Source organism: Cololabis saira, chromosome 17 (genome assembly GCF_033807715.1).
Source record: "Cololabis saira isolate AMF1-May2022 chromosome 17, fColSai1.1, whole genome shotgun sequence".
NCBI lineage: Eukaryota > Metazoa > Chordata > Actinopteri > Beloniformes > Belonidae > Cololabis > Cololabis saira.
Window position 1 is genome coordinate 3,322,631 of NC_084603.1, and position 17,507 is coordinate 3,340,137.

At 40.7% G+C, this 17,507-nt stretch overlaps 1 protein-coding gene across 3 annotated transcripts in view; it reads right to left on the reverse strand.

Annotated features, from left to right (window-relative positions):
• LOC133464038 (Kv channel-interacting protein 2-like) overlaps positions 1 to 17,507 on the reverse strand; it is a 180,872-nt gene that overhangs the window by 44,579 nt on the left and 118,786 nt on the right. The window contains exon 1 of one of the 3 annotated variants that reach the window (XM_061745978.1): positions 1,356 to 1,720. The exons of the other annotated variants lie outside the window; for them this stretch is intronic. Within the exon in view, the coding sequence (XP_061601962.1) occupies positions 1,356 to 1,461 (106 nt within the window). The 5' untranslated portion in view covers positions 1,462 to 1,720. Of the gene's footprint in view, positions 1 to 1,355; positions 1,721 to 17,507 lie in introns of those variants that run through there. 3 annotated transcript variants of the gene reach the window in all.

The following is a 17,507-nucleotide window of genomic DNA, read 5'->3' on the forward strand; positions in this document are numbered from 1 at the left end:
CTATTATTTCATGTGTTCTACAAGCCCCAATCAGAAAATAGTAGTATTGTTGATCAAACACTAAATCTGTGAGCGTCATTTCTGAATTGTCTGTCATCTTCTTTAAAATATCGTTGAAGACTTCCATTAGGTTCTGTCTGCTGTACACGGTGCCGATGTAATCAGTCATTTACTGAATGACCTACAAGGTGAATTAAGTTGGTTATGACATTTCCAGACAAGCAAACCATAAAACATGTTGACCTATCATCTCTAGTGAGGCCATATTTCCTCTCTTTATACATCCCGGTATAAAGACTATAAGGTAATGCAAGTATAAGAGTAAGGCTGACTCTCCCTCAGTAAGCCTCTACAGTGCACTCAGACCCACTCTGTCCATAATGTTATCGATTGAAAGGTAAAAGCACACACCCTAGGGGCAGAGAAAGGCCACACACACAGCTAAGGTTACTCTGTATGCGTGTGTGTGTTTGGGAGGGAGATGGAGGGAGAGTGTGTTGCATGGCCCACTGGTAACCCAAACCTTCTGATAGGACTGAATCCCACTCCGAAACATAGGACGGGAGCAGATATAAGCGCTCATGCACCCGAGGTGGAGCTGTACAACGACATCCTAAAGTCGGAGGTAGGGCTGGGCGATATGGACCAAAAGTCATATCTCGATATTTTCTAGCTGAATGGCGATACTCGATATATATCTCGATATTTTTTCTGTGCCTTAATTGGGGTTTCCCCCAAAGCATTATAGCATAGCATCTCTGTTAGCATCTCTGTTAGCATCTCTGTTAGCTTCATTTTTTTCTGAGGCAAACCCTTAAAAAAACAGTCAGTTTTAATACAAAGCCTCGTGCCAAATGTCACACAGGTTCCTTTATTAACAGAGGTCTGCACAATATCAAAATGTATAAAACAAATGAAATAAAAATAAACTGCCTGCATATATAGAATAAAAATGCTTCTTGAATAAAATAAAACAAATATCCCTTTCCTGCATAACAATTACATTAAAATACACTGTAATTAATACAATGTAGACAGTAACAGGCAGACTTTTCCACTGAGGTTGACAGTTGTGCAAATAACAAAACATTTGTGCAAATCTCAAATAAAACATCCAAGTCAATTTGTCACAAAATAAGCTATATCAAATTCATTTTAAAAAAAAAATGTAAAAAAAAAAAAAAAAAAAAAAAAAAATATTTTTTTTTAATCGATATAAACGATATTGTCTCGTACCATATCGTGTTTGAAAATATATCGATATATATTAAAATCTCGATATATCGCCCAGCCCTAGTCGGAGGCTTTTATTTATCATAATAATCCCATTGCTACACAGGAGAAAAGTTAATTACCTTCCCCACCAACAGGCTCGAACATCCCAAACTGCTCCAAGACTTTGATGAAAAGACCCATGACCACCAGTACAGCGATCATCTCCAAGCCATCCAAGCTCAGCATCTTGTGGGTGGGCAGTGTGTCATCGCCCAGCACCGAGCCTCGGAGCCGGGTCGGGCTGGCCCCAGTCTGGCCAGGAACGCACCCAACCCGAGCAGCTCGTCCAACCTCAGCCCACCTGAGTTGTCTTCCACCCTCTTCTGCACTTTCATCCACTTCTGGCCAATCTCAAGTATTCTAACTTGAAAACAAGATCCGATTCTGCAAACAATAACAACTCTGAAAAGTATAACGGCTCACTTGACTGAACAGGTACTGCTCTTCAGTCTCCTGGAATCTGTCAAACTTTCATATTCCTCATTGAAAGACCGTTCCCTGCTCCGGCTACGGGCTGAAACACGGACATCCGAGCTTCCACTATACTTGGGCTAAAGTTTTAGCAAAGCACCCCCCCCTCCCCCCATTCTCCTCTCTTCTCAGTATTTTCTTCCAGGCCGTTGTCGAGTGATGGAATCTGGGGATGTGAAGTGCCTGCTAGTCCTTTGGCAGAGGTTGTCAGGAAGCAAATGTTGTGAGGGGGAGAGAGTGAGTGAGGGAGAGAGAGAGCCAGCGGATAAAAGAAGGGGAGAGGATGGGTGGGAGATGGCATAGAAAAGAGGGAGGGAGAAAGAGTAAGTGTGTGAGAGAGCACGCACAAACACACACACACACAGATTGTTTGAGGGTATGAGAGAGTTGAGGTATGCCCTTTCTCTCTCGCTAGTGACATTACTGTAATTGATATGTCTAATGTGGTTTCCTTGGTAACTGAAGAAAGTGGTATGAGCAGGTTTGAATAACATCAAGAAAGTATATCTATGCTCATCCAAGTTCATATCGACCGTGATCTAAAAAGTGTTTTTTAACGTATGGAGATGGGAGAATCTGTTTTGGAGCCTGGATGCTTGTTGGTCGATACAATTATCTCATTAACTTTTTTAATGTCTTGCTGTCAAAGTAGGGCTGGGCGATATGGACCAAAAGTCATATCTCGATATTTTCTAGCTGAATGGCGATACTCGATATATATCGATATTTTTTCTGTGCCATAATTGGGGTTTCCCCCAAAGCATTATAGCATAGCATCTCTGTTAGCTTCATTTTTTTCTGAGGCAAACCCTTAAAAAAACAGTCAGTTCTATGCAAAGCCTCGTGCCAAATGTCACACAGGTACCTTTATTAACAGAGGTCTGCACAATATCAACATGTATAAAACAAATGAAATAAAATAAACTGCCTGCATATATAGAATAAAAATGCTTCTTGAATAAAATAAAAACAAATATCCCTTTCCTGCATAACAATTAAATTAAAATACACTGCAATTAATACAATGTAGACAGTAACAGGCAGACTTTTCCACTGAGGTTGACAGGAGTGCAAAAAACTAAACATTTGTGCAAATCTCAAATAAAACATTCAAGTCAATTTGTCACTAAATAAGCTATATCAAAATCATAAAAAAAAAGAAAAAAAAAAAAGTAAAAAAAAAAGAAAAAAAATTTTTTTTTTTTTTTAAATCGATAAAAACGATATTGTCTCGTACCATATCGTGTTTGAAAATATATCGATATATATTAAAATCTCGATATATCGCCCAGCCCTATGTCAAAGCGCGATGAACAAAGGAATTCTGGCTTCGGAACAGAAAAAACTGAACTGGAGAGACAAAATAAACTGTATGCAGTAACTTTAGTCAAACACTGGGATTGCTGACGAAGTGTTATTGGAAATAATTGCTTGCATAAACACAGTCCTGCATAGAAATGATGATATCCTTGAAAAGCAGCATTCAAAAACCATATTGACAAAATGAATATCTCCCAAATGTATTCAGAATATTTAAATAAAGTTGAAGCAGAACCACATGGATGCAGTGCTTTAGCAGTAAGAGACTCTTAGCTATTTGGTTAATTAAATGCAGGTGATGACTTTTTTTTTCTGGACTAGGCGGTGTGTGTCTGTTGTGTCAGGATAAATTGGAATAAAACCACTCAGCCTCCGTATTCCAACCACATCCAGAGCAGACTAATACAAGTTAGCCTGCAACAACTGCAGAGAGGTAGAACTAAAAACATAAGCCACCATCCAATAATGAGATTGCTGGGATATTGTTTACCCATTTGGTAACACCCTTAACTTTCTGAAGCTCTTCTTGCAGACTTTTTTTTTTCGTTATTTAAATGCAGAGGTGGGTAGAGTAGCCAAAAACTGTACTCAAGTAAAAGTACTGTTACTTCAGAATAATATTACTCAAGTAGAAGTAAAAAGTAGTCATCCAAATAATTACTTGAGTAAAAGTAAAAAAGTACTTGGTGAAAAAACTACTCAAGTACTGAGTAACTGTTGAGTAACGTCTGATTTATTTTTTTAACACAACGATTCAAACAGACAAAAGTACAAAATAATCATCTTCAGGGAAATTAATTAAAATAAAAAATAATAAAAAATAATCTTTAAGTAAATTAAAGTACTTTAATACATAATAAAATAAATAAAATAACAGAATAAAAAAATAAATTAAGCACAAGTAGCACAAAATTTCAAGCTTTTGTACTTTTCTTTTTTAACCAGGCAGAACTAGAACAACATGAACTCATAGAAACTGTGTGTGTGTGTGTGTGTGTGTGTGTGTGTGTGTGTGTGTGTGTGTGTGTGTGTGTGTGTGTGTGTGTGTGTGTGTGTGTGTGTGTGTGTGTGTGTGTGTGTGTTTGCATGTTTTGTCACATATACACAGACTCAAACATTTTTCCCAAAGAATCACTCAGTGATGTCATGAGATTGACACGTACGTGGATAAAAGGGATAAAAGAAAAGTAACAGCTCAACGTAGCCTAATGTAGCGGAGTAAGAGGAACAGTTTCTTCTTCACAAATCTACTCAAGTAAAAGTAAAAAGTATAGTGATTCAAAACTACTCCTAAAAGTACAAAATTTCCCACAACTTACTCAAGTAAATGTAACTGAGTAAATGTAACTCGTTACAACCCACCTCTGTTTAAATGACTACAAAAGTTCTCATGAAAACACACAACTTGGTGCCTTTCTTTTAGTCAGCAAGTGAAATGACCATATCCTGAGTCCAAGCATCAACAATTTATCAATGCAGACCACCATGTGATGCTCTGCCTCTCTGTGCCTCCCAGAGAGGGTATCACCTCGCCGTATGCAGCAAAAATAACTGAATTGGAGGGCAAAAAAAAGGTGTTTGTTTTTCCTTTCTCCTGCTCTGGAGAAGGGAACAATGTGGAGAGGCAGTGGTTTGAAAAATGTGTTACATCTGCATACGCCGCTGCTGTCATTTCTCTTTCCGACATTCCTGCCGCTTATTTACACTTGGGCGATACAGAAGCATGCCTCATTACAGTCCTATACAGTCTGAAAAACAGCGGCAGCGTGTGCGTGCGGGTTATGTTTGTTGCCACAGACACAAAAAATGTCACACAAGTCAGACAATATGACAGGAAAGCTTCCCTAATGTGACAGATTCCACTCAAATGTGGTGTTGAGGCAAACAAAACCCCCACCGTTTTCTGTGTGTGTGTGTGTGTGTGTGTGTGTGTGTGTGTGTGTGTGTGTGTGTGTGTGTGTGTGTGTGTGTGTGTGTGTGTGTGTTTTATTCAAGCAGAGTTCTGATTGCATACAAGGTAAATGGAAACAGAAATATTGAACCACACACTCACAACAGAGACAGAAAGAGAAATCCGAGCCCGACCCGCTGGCTGAAAAAGATTCCTAGACTTACTTACTGAAGATCTCTCATTTGAGTAGAGAGATGAGAACAAAGAAAGGAGACAGGTTGTTGCGTGAGACACTGTGGCAAGAGAGAGCAATGACAAGAGAGAAAAGACAAAGAAAATGAATGTGAATGAACAAAGGAAGGACAAACAGGATTGCAAATAAGGTCAGATCAGGCAAGTGGCCTCTAGACTTTATTACCCATCCTGGACGCTTTTTCACCTCCTTCTAGCTGTCACCACAGAAAACTGGATCAGCACATGTGTATTCTACTCCTCCATTGTTCTCCAAACCCAATTTATGTACTGTTTTTTAATTAATAATAAGAAAATACAAATATAGAACTGCATATTCTTTTAATTTCAATGTATGAAGAAGAAAACCCACCTGGTCCTGACTGGGTCTTACAACTGAGTAGATACAACAGCACATGACATTTATTATTCAACAAGAGGTAAACCAAAACCCTAACTATTAAGAGTCTAGGATTCACAGTTGGAAAGATTATTCACTAGTAGGAAATAGGGCTGTTCGATTTTGCCCAAAAATAAAATCTCGATTTTTTTCTCTCAAAATCTGATTTTCGATTACGATTACGATTATTTTGTGAATTGACAAAAGGCAAAGAAATGATTTCAAATATGCTGTTTTTTTATTGAACATTTGCCCCATTGGGCTTTAAGTGCAAACTTTGCTCTTATTAAACCAAAAATGAATGAATAAAGTGCAAAACTCTGTAAAATAAGTTGAAAAAAAGTTTTAAAAAATATAATAAAATATAAAGTTTTATCTCTGAAAAAAAAATCAGCAAATCAACACTTGCAAACATACAGTAAGTTATATTTCCAATTAAATAAAACAAGACATTTTCTAATTAAACTAAACTGGGTCTTTGCATGCTAAATAATAATGCAACCCATGAAGGAGGTAGAGGTGTGGAATGTCAGTCATTACATTTGCTATTCACATTTGCAAGTTTCTTGCAAGGAACACGAGCCGGTCTACGGCATCTGGCTTGAGGGATGCCCGGTGGCATGTTACAACGCCCCCTCCTACACTAAAGAGCCTCTCCCATGGGGCACTTGTCGCAGGTATTGAGAGCTATTTCCATCAATCATTAATATGGTATCAATCATTAATATGTATGCAGACAAGGTAAAAAAAAAATTAAAATTAAAAAAAAAAAAAGTGAAAAATCGATTTTACGATTTTCACGTTTTAACATCGTTCTAATTACATAAACGCGATTACGATTTAAAATCGATTAATCGAACAGCCCTAGTAGGAAAACTGAGGACAGTTGCTAAACTCTCCGGAGCGGGTGCCCCAGCAAGTGCAGCTCAAAGTCAGACTGATCAGAGAAATACATAAAAAATCAACAACAAAAAACAGAACGCTACGTGAGACGCTACAGGCTTCAGTTAGCATGCCAAATGTAAAAGTTCACCACAACCCAATGAGATCAAAACTAAAAGAGTGCCGTTTGTCGCGTAGGGTTGCCAGGAGGAAGACAGGAGCTTCCTCACTCTGAAGAGAAGAATTTAGCACCACGGCTGAAGTTTGCAAAGACTTTGAAAGAACAAACCAAAAGACTCCTGGAACAATGTTCTTTGGACGGACGACAAGGTGAAGATAAATGCCCATAATGCACAGCAGCGCATAGGAAGTCAACACAAATTCTTAACATGACGTAGGGCTGCACGATTAATCGTTAAAAAATCGCGATCTCGATTCATGCTTGAACGCGATCTCATTTCCAAATGACGACGATTTAAAAAAAAAAATTTTTTTTTTTTTTTTTTTTTTTTTTTTTAAAGATGGCTGCATAAAAAAGGACTAGGCCTATGTTCTAGGTTGTTGTAGTCCTGTCATGGTCAACTATCATGTTGTCATGTTTGTTATATTTTGTTAATGATTGTGGATTACATTTGGAGAAACATCTACCTTTCTCATCACCTGACACATATTGCACATAAATATTGTTAAAATTGTTATTGTTAAAATTATTTAAAGACAAGAGAGATGTTTATTGTTTTTATGTTCAATGTCAGCTGTTACAGCAAAAAGCAGCCAGAGGAATAATTTGTTGCCTCAGAACTACAGGATCTGTTACAAGTCCCCTTTCTGAAAGGGTGTTCAACTCAGGGAGGAACAAATATTGTTCAAAATTGTTATTATTGTTTAAATTATTCAAAGGTTTGTGTAAAGAAGACAAGAGATGTTTATTGTTATTATATTTTTGTTCAGCTGTTGCAAAGTTAAAGTAATAAGTGCAATAAATTTTATATTGGAAAAAAATCGTGAGAGAATCGTGATCTCAATTCTAAGCAAAAAAATCGTGATTCTCATTTTGTCCAGAATCGTGCAGCCCTAACATGACGTGTCAAGCGTGGCAGTAGAAGGTTCATTATTTGCTTCCCAGACACTTCAGTTGGACCAGTTAAACTAAAGAGTTTATTTCAAGTTGTTGCTGATAAAGATGGTTGTGGAAGCTACTGAATCATCTGGCCCCCTTAGATCTGTACAAAGTTTCTGCATTTTGGCTTAGTTTTTGTTACAGAATAATGACAATCACATGTTTACATTCACCTAAGATTGAATAAAGACCCAGTAGGTCCCACAGGCAGGAAACCTGGTCTGAGAATATAAAGATAGTTTGCCTTTCCATTCAACTGTACAACTGTACTGGTCTTTATCAACACAAGGTTGATAAAGACCGGTTTTCCTGTTTAATGAAGTGAAAGGTATAACGTGTTCTGCTGAACCAGCACTTCCCCAACTACTCATATAACATTAAAGCAGCTCTGTGACAACCTGAGCTACATCATCTCCGATCTGTCATCCCACCTCCGTATTTTACCAAAAAACGACATGTAATGAACCCACAAAAAGCCTCCTCTGAAAATATATATTGCATTTTCAGGGAAATGCTTATATAATAACTGCATTTCAGTGGCTATCAAATGGACATTGACAGTCTTATTTGAGTGTTTAGGGCTTACGGGAACGTTTTGCCATTCACGATTGAAAGTAATTCTGTTTCTGACTTCCAGCTGTATTTTCGTTATTACAATTAAAGATTTATGTACTGTAACAGCATTAATATTTCATTCCAGACTGGAAAAGCACCATGAATGCAGATTGCAGTAAAGACTATGACTTTTTGAGTCTGGCAATAAGAAATCAGCTTTGAAATGTGACTTTTTCCTGCTTTTTAACAAGAAATTGACCGAACATGGCAATAAAGGTGTTAATTGTTGGATGTGTAAATCTTATCTGGATCAAGATACAACTTCAGCATCATAACAGTGTATTATTAATAATATATGGATATTATTTGGAAGCATCAGAGGAAAAATGTTGCTGTTTAAATCAGGAGTAAAGGTCAAAGAACCACAGAGAAACGGGAAATGACTATGACATGACTTTGAGACGACCTTCTGAAAAGTTACCATCAAATTTACTTTCATACAGTACCTCTTAGTCTGTTTCAGCTTCCTGAGGCATGTCAGACTGCAGTGTCTTCAAAAGCAGATCATCTTTAACTCTTTTTTTTTAACTGATACTCGAATATGAAAGTATTGTAATCAGTCAGCATGGAAAACACAATCTACAGACTTTCCCCTCCGGTTTGTATTGATTTTTCCAAATTTGTCCTGCTGCTAAATATACTGCAAAAGATGCTGTGAGACGTGGCCACTGAGGGAGGGCGTATCAACTGATACGTGCTGAACCCTGTTGTTCACATTTGTGCTGTTGGGTTCATGAGAGACTATGACGAAAGGCTTTATTGACTCATGTGTCAGCATTTACATGTGCTGTTTGTATGTGTCAAACTATAGGACTCGGGAGAATGTTAGGATTTATGAGGTTTATGAGATCACATCAGGTTGATGGATTGTGAGATGAAGCTGTTAAGAACGCTTTATGAAAGATTAAAGGAGCTGTATGTAAGAGCAATAATAAAACAAATCATAAAATGACCCCGATATGTCAACAGACATTTAAAAATCATGTTCATTTCAAATACTTATGTCACTGACAACAGCACTCAAGCCAGGATATTCCAGTTTAAAAAGAGGAGTTGCAGCCCTCAACTGATGTTTATGTTGAAGCTCCACCCTCCACCTATCTCCCAATCACCAAGTCAGTATTGTTTCTGAAGCTCCACCCTCCACCTATCTCCCAATCACCAAGTCAGTATTGTTTCTGAAGCTCCACCCTCCACCTATCTCCCAATCACCAAGTCAGTATTGTTTCTGAAGCTCCACCCTCCACCTATCTCCCAATCACCAAGTCAGTATTGTTTCTGAAGCTCCACCCTCCACCTATCTCCCAATCACCAAGTCAGTATTGTTTCTGAAGCTCCACCCTCCACCTATCTCCCAATCACCAAGTCAGTATTGTTTCTGAAGCTCCACCCTCCACCTATCTCCCAATCACCAAATCAGTATTGTTTCTGAAGCTCCACCCTCCACCTATCTCCCAATCACCAAGTGAGTATTGTTTCTGAAGCTCCACCCTCCACCTATCTCCCAATCACCAAGTCAGTATTGTTTCTGAAGCTCCACCCTCCACCTATCTCCCAATCACCAAGTCAGTATTGTTTCTGAAGCTCCACCCTCCACCTATCTCCTAATCACCAAGTCAGTATTGTTTCTGAAGCTCCACCCTCCACCTATCTCCCAATCACCAAGTCAGTATTGTTTCTGAAGCTCCACCCTCCATCTATCTCCCAATCACCAAGTCAGTATTGTTTCTGAAGCTCCACCCTCCACCTATCTCCCAATCACCAAGTCAGTATTGTTTCTGAAGCTCCACCCTCCACCTATCTCCCAATCACCAAGTCAGTATTGTTTCTGAAGCTCCACCCTCCACCTATCTCCCAATCGCCAAGTCAGTATTGTTTCTGAAGCTCCACCCTCCACCTATCTCCCAATCGCCAAGTCAGTATTGTTTCTGAAGCTCCACCCTCCACCTATCTCCCAATCACCAAGTCAGTATTGTTTCTGAAGCTCCACCCTCCACCTATCTCCCAATCACCAAGTCAGCATTGTTTCTGAAGCTCCACCCTCCACCTATCTCCCAATCACCAAGTCAGTATTGTTTCTGAAGCTCCACCCTCCACCTATCTCCCAATCACCAAGTCAGTATTGTTTCTGAAGCTCCACCCTCCACCTATCTCCCAATCACCAAGTCAGTATTGTTTCTGAAGCTCCACCCTCCACCTATCTCCCAATCGCCAAGTCAGTATTGTTTCTGAAGCTCCACCCTCCACCTATCTCCCAATCGCCAAGTCAGTATTGTTTCTGAAGCTCCACCCTCCACCTATCTCCCAATCACCAAGTCAGTATTGTTTCTGAAGCTCCACCCTCCACCTATCTCCCAATCGCCAAGTCAGTATTGTTTCTGAAGCTCCACCCTCCACCTATCTCCCAATCGCCAAGTCAGTATTGTTTCTGAAGCTCCACCCTCCACCTATCTCCCAATCACCAAGTCAGCATTGTTTCTGAAGCTCCACCCTCCACCTATCTCCCAATCACCAAGTCAGTATTGTTTCTGAAGCTCCACCCTCCACCTATCTCCCAATCACCAAGTCAGTATTGTTTCGGCATCCGGGTTGCCAGCTCGGCTCTAATTATGGCAGCCATGGCAGCCTACGTTCCTGCTGCATTCTGCAGCCTACCTGGCAACCTCTGGTCGGGGGGAGGAGGGGGAGGGTACACGCCGCTCAACAATATTTTGAAAGTGACTGCAGTACCAGTTTTGGACAATTCTTACAGACGGCTCCTTTAAAGGAAGGCAATAATTGTATCTAAAAAAAACATGTAAGAAAGACACAATGAAATAAAGTAGAACTTCCACTACGGTGAAGGTCAAAACTAAATGACAGTTAAGACGCTTTTGTTGTGCTTTGCTTTATAGATCCTTAAATGCATTCCCACTAATCCATAGCATGTGCTAATTGAAGAACACAAGTATTGATCAGTACGGTTTGACTGACCATGCCTAACAGCAAGGACTCCACAGGCACACACACACACACACACACACACACACACACACACACACACACACACACACACACACACACACACACAACGAGAGAGAAAAGCTTCCGAGAGAACAGATGACCTCAAACTAGTACGATTAAAAAGATCACACCCTTTCTCTCCTGAGACTTTTACGTGACGTGAGGTCACAGATAAACAGCCGGGAAGCATTTTCAATAAAAACTAAAATCACTGCCCATTATAGTCTGTCCATTAAGGCTGTGTTTTGTCATCATGAGCTGAACCACACAGACGATCAATAAAACATATTGTAATACAGCATGATAGAAGGCAAGGTCTGAATGAAAAAATCAAAACAACAACTAATAAATAAAAGATACTGACGTTTTTCAGCTACACTGGGAAATCCAGGGATCAAACAGTTTCTGACTTTTCACATTATACAGTAGTAAAGGGTCAAATTTGATCTGTGTGCAATTGCTGACGTTCCCTAACCCACATGGTTGCTACGGTAACCTACACCTGTAGAATGGGTCAGCACCCACGGCAACTGGGTTTGCTGCTGTGGCAAAGTTCATGTGGAGTCACGGTGGGAACATTTTTACAGGTTTATAAAGCACCAGAGAGGAGGGTACGTTTGTGTGCTACACGTGTTAGCCGCTATGTCAGGACAGTGGGTTTCCAGGTCCATGCAGCTTACCTGTTGCTTGTTTAACGGGAGAATCTCTCCTCATTACCATCCTCTGGTAGATGTAGCGGTTGTTTGTGTCACAGTGCGAATGACACACAAGACTATTTGAGATCCCGTTAGAGCAAGCAGACTGTTCAGATTGGTATGCATCTGTGCAAATCTGGTTGGAAGCACATTTCCATTCAATCTGGAAAAATTGCATTTTCATGTGGCTCCTCTGGGTGTCAATAAAGATTGATTTAGATAGAACGTGGAACTAACAGTGCTAACAGTGCAAACATAGCCTCAGGGAATTCAAATTAAGTGAAAAAAGTGCATTTGTTAAAGTGCATTTGTTAAAATCATCCCATAATTCTAAGTACAGTAGTTATAGCTCCCTTTTCAGTCCTTGTAACAACCTCACTAGTTACATCTCTTTCTAAATAATACCTTTTGTGCTTTTTTTGTTTTCTGTGTGCTTTATACCTGGATGCACGCTCTCTTTTTGTTACCATGTAAGCTCATTACATTTAAAGAAAGAGGATGAGTCTAAATGCATATCGGAGTGTAAAAAAGGGTCATCTTTAGCTTGAGTTAAGCTTGTCAGGGATCCTTCATTTCCAAAACACCTGTGAAATCTTTCAGCAGGCTACTAGCGACAGATTTCACACTCTACATCCCTGCGGGCAGCTCTAACTCGACAAGGAATTAACTGTATGGATGTCAAACTAAATTCTCAAATGTTGCTTACAGAAAACACCACTCACCTTTCCTCTTAAACAGCCAGTAAGACACTGGGAATATTGACATAAAAATGAGTGAATAAAAGCCTCCAAAGCTGTCTTCAGGGTCTCCCAGCATGACCAGCGACTGAAAAGGCCACCTATGCAGCGCAGGTGAGTGAATAAGGTCGCAGCAGTGTGTGACTGTGTTAGGAGACAGCTATATTGCAGGTAATTAATCAGCATTACCAGGCGTCTCTTCCATCTGTGGGCGTAATCAAACACTATAGTTTGCTGCATGTACTGTGTTGTTCACACCCATACATGAGCAAACATGCTGCCATGGATCACCTGCTCTGAAAGGATGCCCTGTATTGTCCCTTCATGACACCACGGCATGGATGAGATATACAAAACAGGCATTTATCAACAAAACAGCCTTAAACTCCACTCAGTAGCAGTGTGCCTTGGAAAATAGCACTGTTGTATTAGTTATGCACCATGGCAGCAAACAATACACCAGGAACTGTGACCTGCAGCACAGACTCCAACAACAACTACAGTGACAGAAACTGGAAATACAGCTGCAGGAAATGGAGGGTCTCTGCAACAAAACACTAACGTAGCAACAAAAACAGTCTCGTATTCAGGGTTCGAAAAGAACAATGTATTATTTATGCCTCGAATCAAATGTGGAGTGTCTGAACTTTGAATTTCACAGTGCCAGTGAGCAGGTGCTGGGTGGATAAGAACCTACTGGGAGAGAAGAAAGAGAATGAGAGAGAAGGTGTTGGGGGAAGAAGAAAAGAAGACCAGCAGACTGTACGAAAGGAAAGGGAATTACAAAATAATATAGAAGTGAGTCTGACAAGAAGGAAAGAAAGATGCCGGTGAAGGTGTACTGGGAACATATGGGCTGCAGAAAGTGAAACAAACAACTGCACGCCCGTCACTGGGCTTTAACTGCAACACGTGCAACTTCAATCAACCTCCAGAAGAGGTCAGTGTGGATTAAAGCATTTACCTACGCCTCAAACACACGTCTGCCCTCTGGCGTCTTTTATATAGACATATGCACATTCAGGCTCTATTTTCTTCTGTCTTTCAGATGTGATTGAAATCCTAAATAACATGGAGCCGTTTTTGCAATATCTGCATTTGTACAGTATCACATCAGCCGAGAGTGTAAGTGAGCAGTGATTTTAATGAGTTGTTGACCATGTGGTTTGGAAGGATAAGGCAACAGCTGAGACACTGATTGAATCAATGGTGTATCTGTAAATAAAAAGAAAAAAATAACCTGTACTCTGATCTGTTTATGTAACAAAAGTGCATGGATTTCAGGATTTATGGTATGTGTTCTGTCTCCTCATCTGATCAAGACAGTAATTGCCAAATGAAATCAGCATTCTGACTAATACTGAGCTAACATAGGCAGTACTCGAGATGTAAAAAAAAATCAGGGGGGATGGTGGATTTTATCAGATGGGGACAGATCATTTTTGCTGATACAAATAATATAACATATTACAAATAATAGCAGTGACCAAAACAGCTGCAGAAATACTGCAGGAATGACATAGCAGCAGTTAAATGCAGCCTTCTGTAAGCTTTAAATATCCACTGGGCTTACATCAAATACATCAAAACACAACAATAAAAAACACTTTTCTGAACTTATCAATATGACTCTGTCCTTCACAGGATAAGTAAAATGGATCACTGCAAAAACTCACAATCTTAACAAGAATATTTGTCTTATTTCTAGTTAAAATGTCTCATTTTAGTAAAAAAAAAACACTTAAAACAAGACTCATCACTGGAAAAAACAACAATTTTCACCTGTTTCAAGTATTTTCACTTGAAATAAGTAGAAAAATCTGCCAGTGGAACAAGATTTTTCTGCTTGTAATGAGAAGATAAATCTTGTCCCACTGGCAGATTTTCCTACTTATTTCAAGTGAAAATGTACTTGAAACAGGTGAAAATTGTGAAATAAGTTATTTTTCTGGTGTTATTTTTCTGGTGATGAGTCTAAATGTTGAAATAGCAGTAAAACCACATTCATTGATGAAATGACATAAGGGATGGAAAGGGGGGATGACAGTTTTACAGGGGGGAGGATTTGGACCGTTTTTATTTCAGGGGGGGATGCCATCCCCCTCATCCCCCCTCAACTCGAGTACTGAACATAGGGCATGTAATGATGTCAGGATCATCTGGTGGCATGTGCATGAATGGCTCGGTGGACAACAGGGCAGCGAACACAACGTACACGTGGGTTTGATGCAACGCTGACTCAGCATGCTAATCAAAACGCACAACATGGTCCAGCCTACAGCAAAGGGACAAAATCATCTGTACTGCATACAAACCCCCCCCGCAAAGTCACAAGGGCTGGACAGGCAGTACAATCCTGGTGTGTGTGTGTGTGTGTGTGTGTGTGAAGGCTCTCAAGCACATGATTATGCACAGGCAAGACGGATATCTGGAATCTTTGGAAACAGCTTGTTCGGGTCAATATGTGCAACCAGTTGTTTGCATCTGGGAAGAAGATATAATGTTGGTAACGAAGGAGAGAGTCAAAGCGATGATATTCTCTGAATGCCAGACTCGGTCAAAGGCTCCTTTATGTTTAACCTGTCAACTGTCAGCGAAGACAGCGAGCAAGAGTGAGTAGTCTGACAGTGTGTGTGTGTGTGTGTGTGTGTGTGTGTGTGTGTGTGTGTGTGTGTGTGCGTGCGTGCGTGCGTGCGTGCGTGCGTGCGTGCGTGGGTGTGTGTGTGGGTGTGTGCGTGCGTGCGTGCGTGCGTGCGTGCGTGCGTGCGTGCGTGCACGCGGGTGTGTGTGTGGGTGTGTGTGTGTGCGTGCGTGCGGGTGTGTGGGTGTGTGTGTGTGTGTGGGTGTGTGTGCGTGCGTGCGTGCGTGTGTGTGCGTGCGTGCGTGCGTGCGTGTGGGTGTGTGTGTGTGCGTGCATGTGTGTGTGTGGGTGTGTGTGCGTGCGTGCGTGTGTGTGCGTGCGTGCGTGCGTGCGTGCGTGCGTGTGGGTGTGTGTGTATGTGTGTGCGTGCGTGTGTGCGTGCGTGCGTGCGTGCGTGCGTGTGTGTGTGCGTGCGTGCGTGTGTGTGTGTGTGTGTGTGTGAGAGAGAGAGAAAGAGAGAGAGAGAGACAGAAAGAGAGAGACAGAGAGAGGCTGTCGTCATGGACACAAAACACAGCATCAATTCTTTAGGTTTGGGTGCACACAAAGCCACACACATCTACCACATCCTTTTTCCTTTTTCTTTAAACACACACCCAGGTATCGCTTCCCTTTCATCTGTTATATTTTTCATTGGTGAATGTATTGATCCATCATACGTATAAGATGATAGCACACACTGAAACGTGCACACACACACAGCACATCTTCTCCCCCATCACACACAGTTACTTTTCCACATTCCCGTCTCGTTGATATTACATCGTGGACATGACATACCTCATTATCACGGCGATGCAGGCTGTGCTGCCCATTAGTATTCTGCTGCGCAGACACACAAACAAACACATACAAACAAAAGCTTGTACAAAAACTGGGGTGGCCGCTTCCTATTAAGATTATTATTTCAGATCCAGTTAATCCAACACTGTCTTTGGAGCCAAGATAGTAAAATTGTTGAAGAGAATACTGGTTCTACATTAGCTGAATCATGTCTTGCCCACAGAAATATGAGTGGCCCGTAACATAATCCCCCATTGTGTTGTACCTGTCTAATTAAGCTTCCTATTTACAAATGATGTTCGTTATTGTTCATTCACTCGTGCAACACACCATTCCCCTGAGCGGTTTAGTTTATGGGAGTGTCTCCAGGTTTCAAAAGGAAATTCCTCCAAATTCTCCTCATTTTTCCCTTCACCAGCAGCAGGAGCCAGCTACTCGTGCAGAAACATGAATAGGGCTTCTATCCGACTCTGAAAAACCCAGAAGACCATATGCGGCTTTCTGCTGGAGAAATTCTTCTGTCATGGATTAGCTTCGGGGAGCTTAGAGGACCCAAAAACAGCCTTGCAGGCAGAACGAACCTGAAGGACATCCATATATCCATCCATCCATTTTCTATACCCGCTTTATCCTTTGCAGGGTCACGGGGGTCTGCTGGAGCCCCAGCTAATTACAGGCCAGAGGCAGGAATCACCAGTCCATCGCAGGGCCACATATACACACGCACACCTACGGGCAATTTAGAATCACCAATTAACCTACTACGCATGTTTTTGGACTGTGGGAGTAAGCCAGAGTACCCGGAGGGAACCCATGCAAGCACGGGGAGAACATGCAAACTCCACACAGAAAGACCCTGCTGGGCCCGGGAGTTGAACCAGGAACCCTCTTGCTGTGAGATGAAACAAAACAACATAAATACTTACAACAATAAACATAATGCAATAGGGCTGTTCGATTAATCGATTTTAAATCGTAATCGCGATTATGTAATTAGAATCGATTTTTCACTTTTTTTTTTTTTTTTTTACCTTGTCTGCACACATATTAATGATTGATACCATATTAATGATTGGTGTAAATACCTCTCAATACCTGCGACAAGTGCCCCATGGGAGAGGCTCTTTAGTGTAGGAGGGGGCGTTGTAACATGCCACCGGGCATCCCTCAAGCCAGATGCCGTAGACCGGCTCGTGTTCTTTGCAAAAAACTTGCAAATGTGAACAGCAAATGTAATGACTGACATTACACACCTCTACCTCCTTCATGGGTTGCATTATTATTTAGCATGCAAAGACCCAGTTTAGTTTAATTAGAAAATGTCTTGTTTTATTTAATTGGAAATATAACTTACTGTATGTTTGCAAGGGCTGATTTGCTGATTTTTTTTTTCAGAGATAAAACTTTATATTTTATTATATTTTTTAAAACTTTTTTTCAACT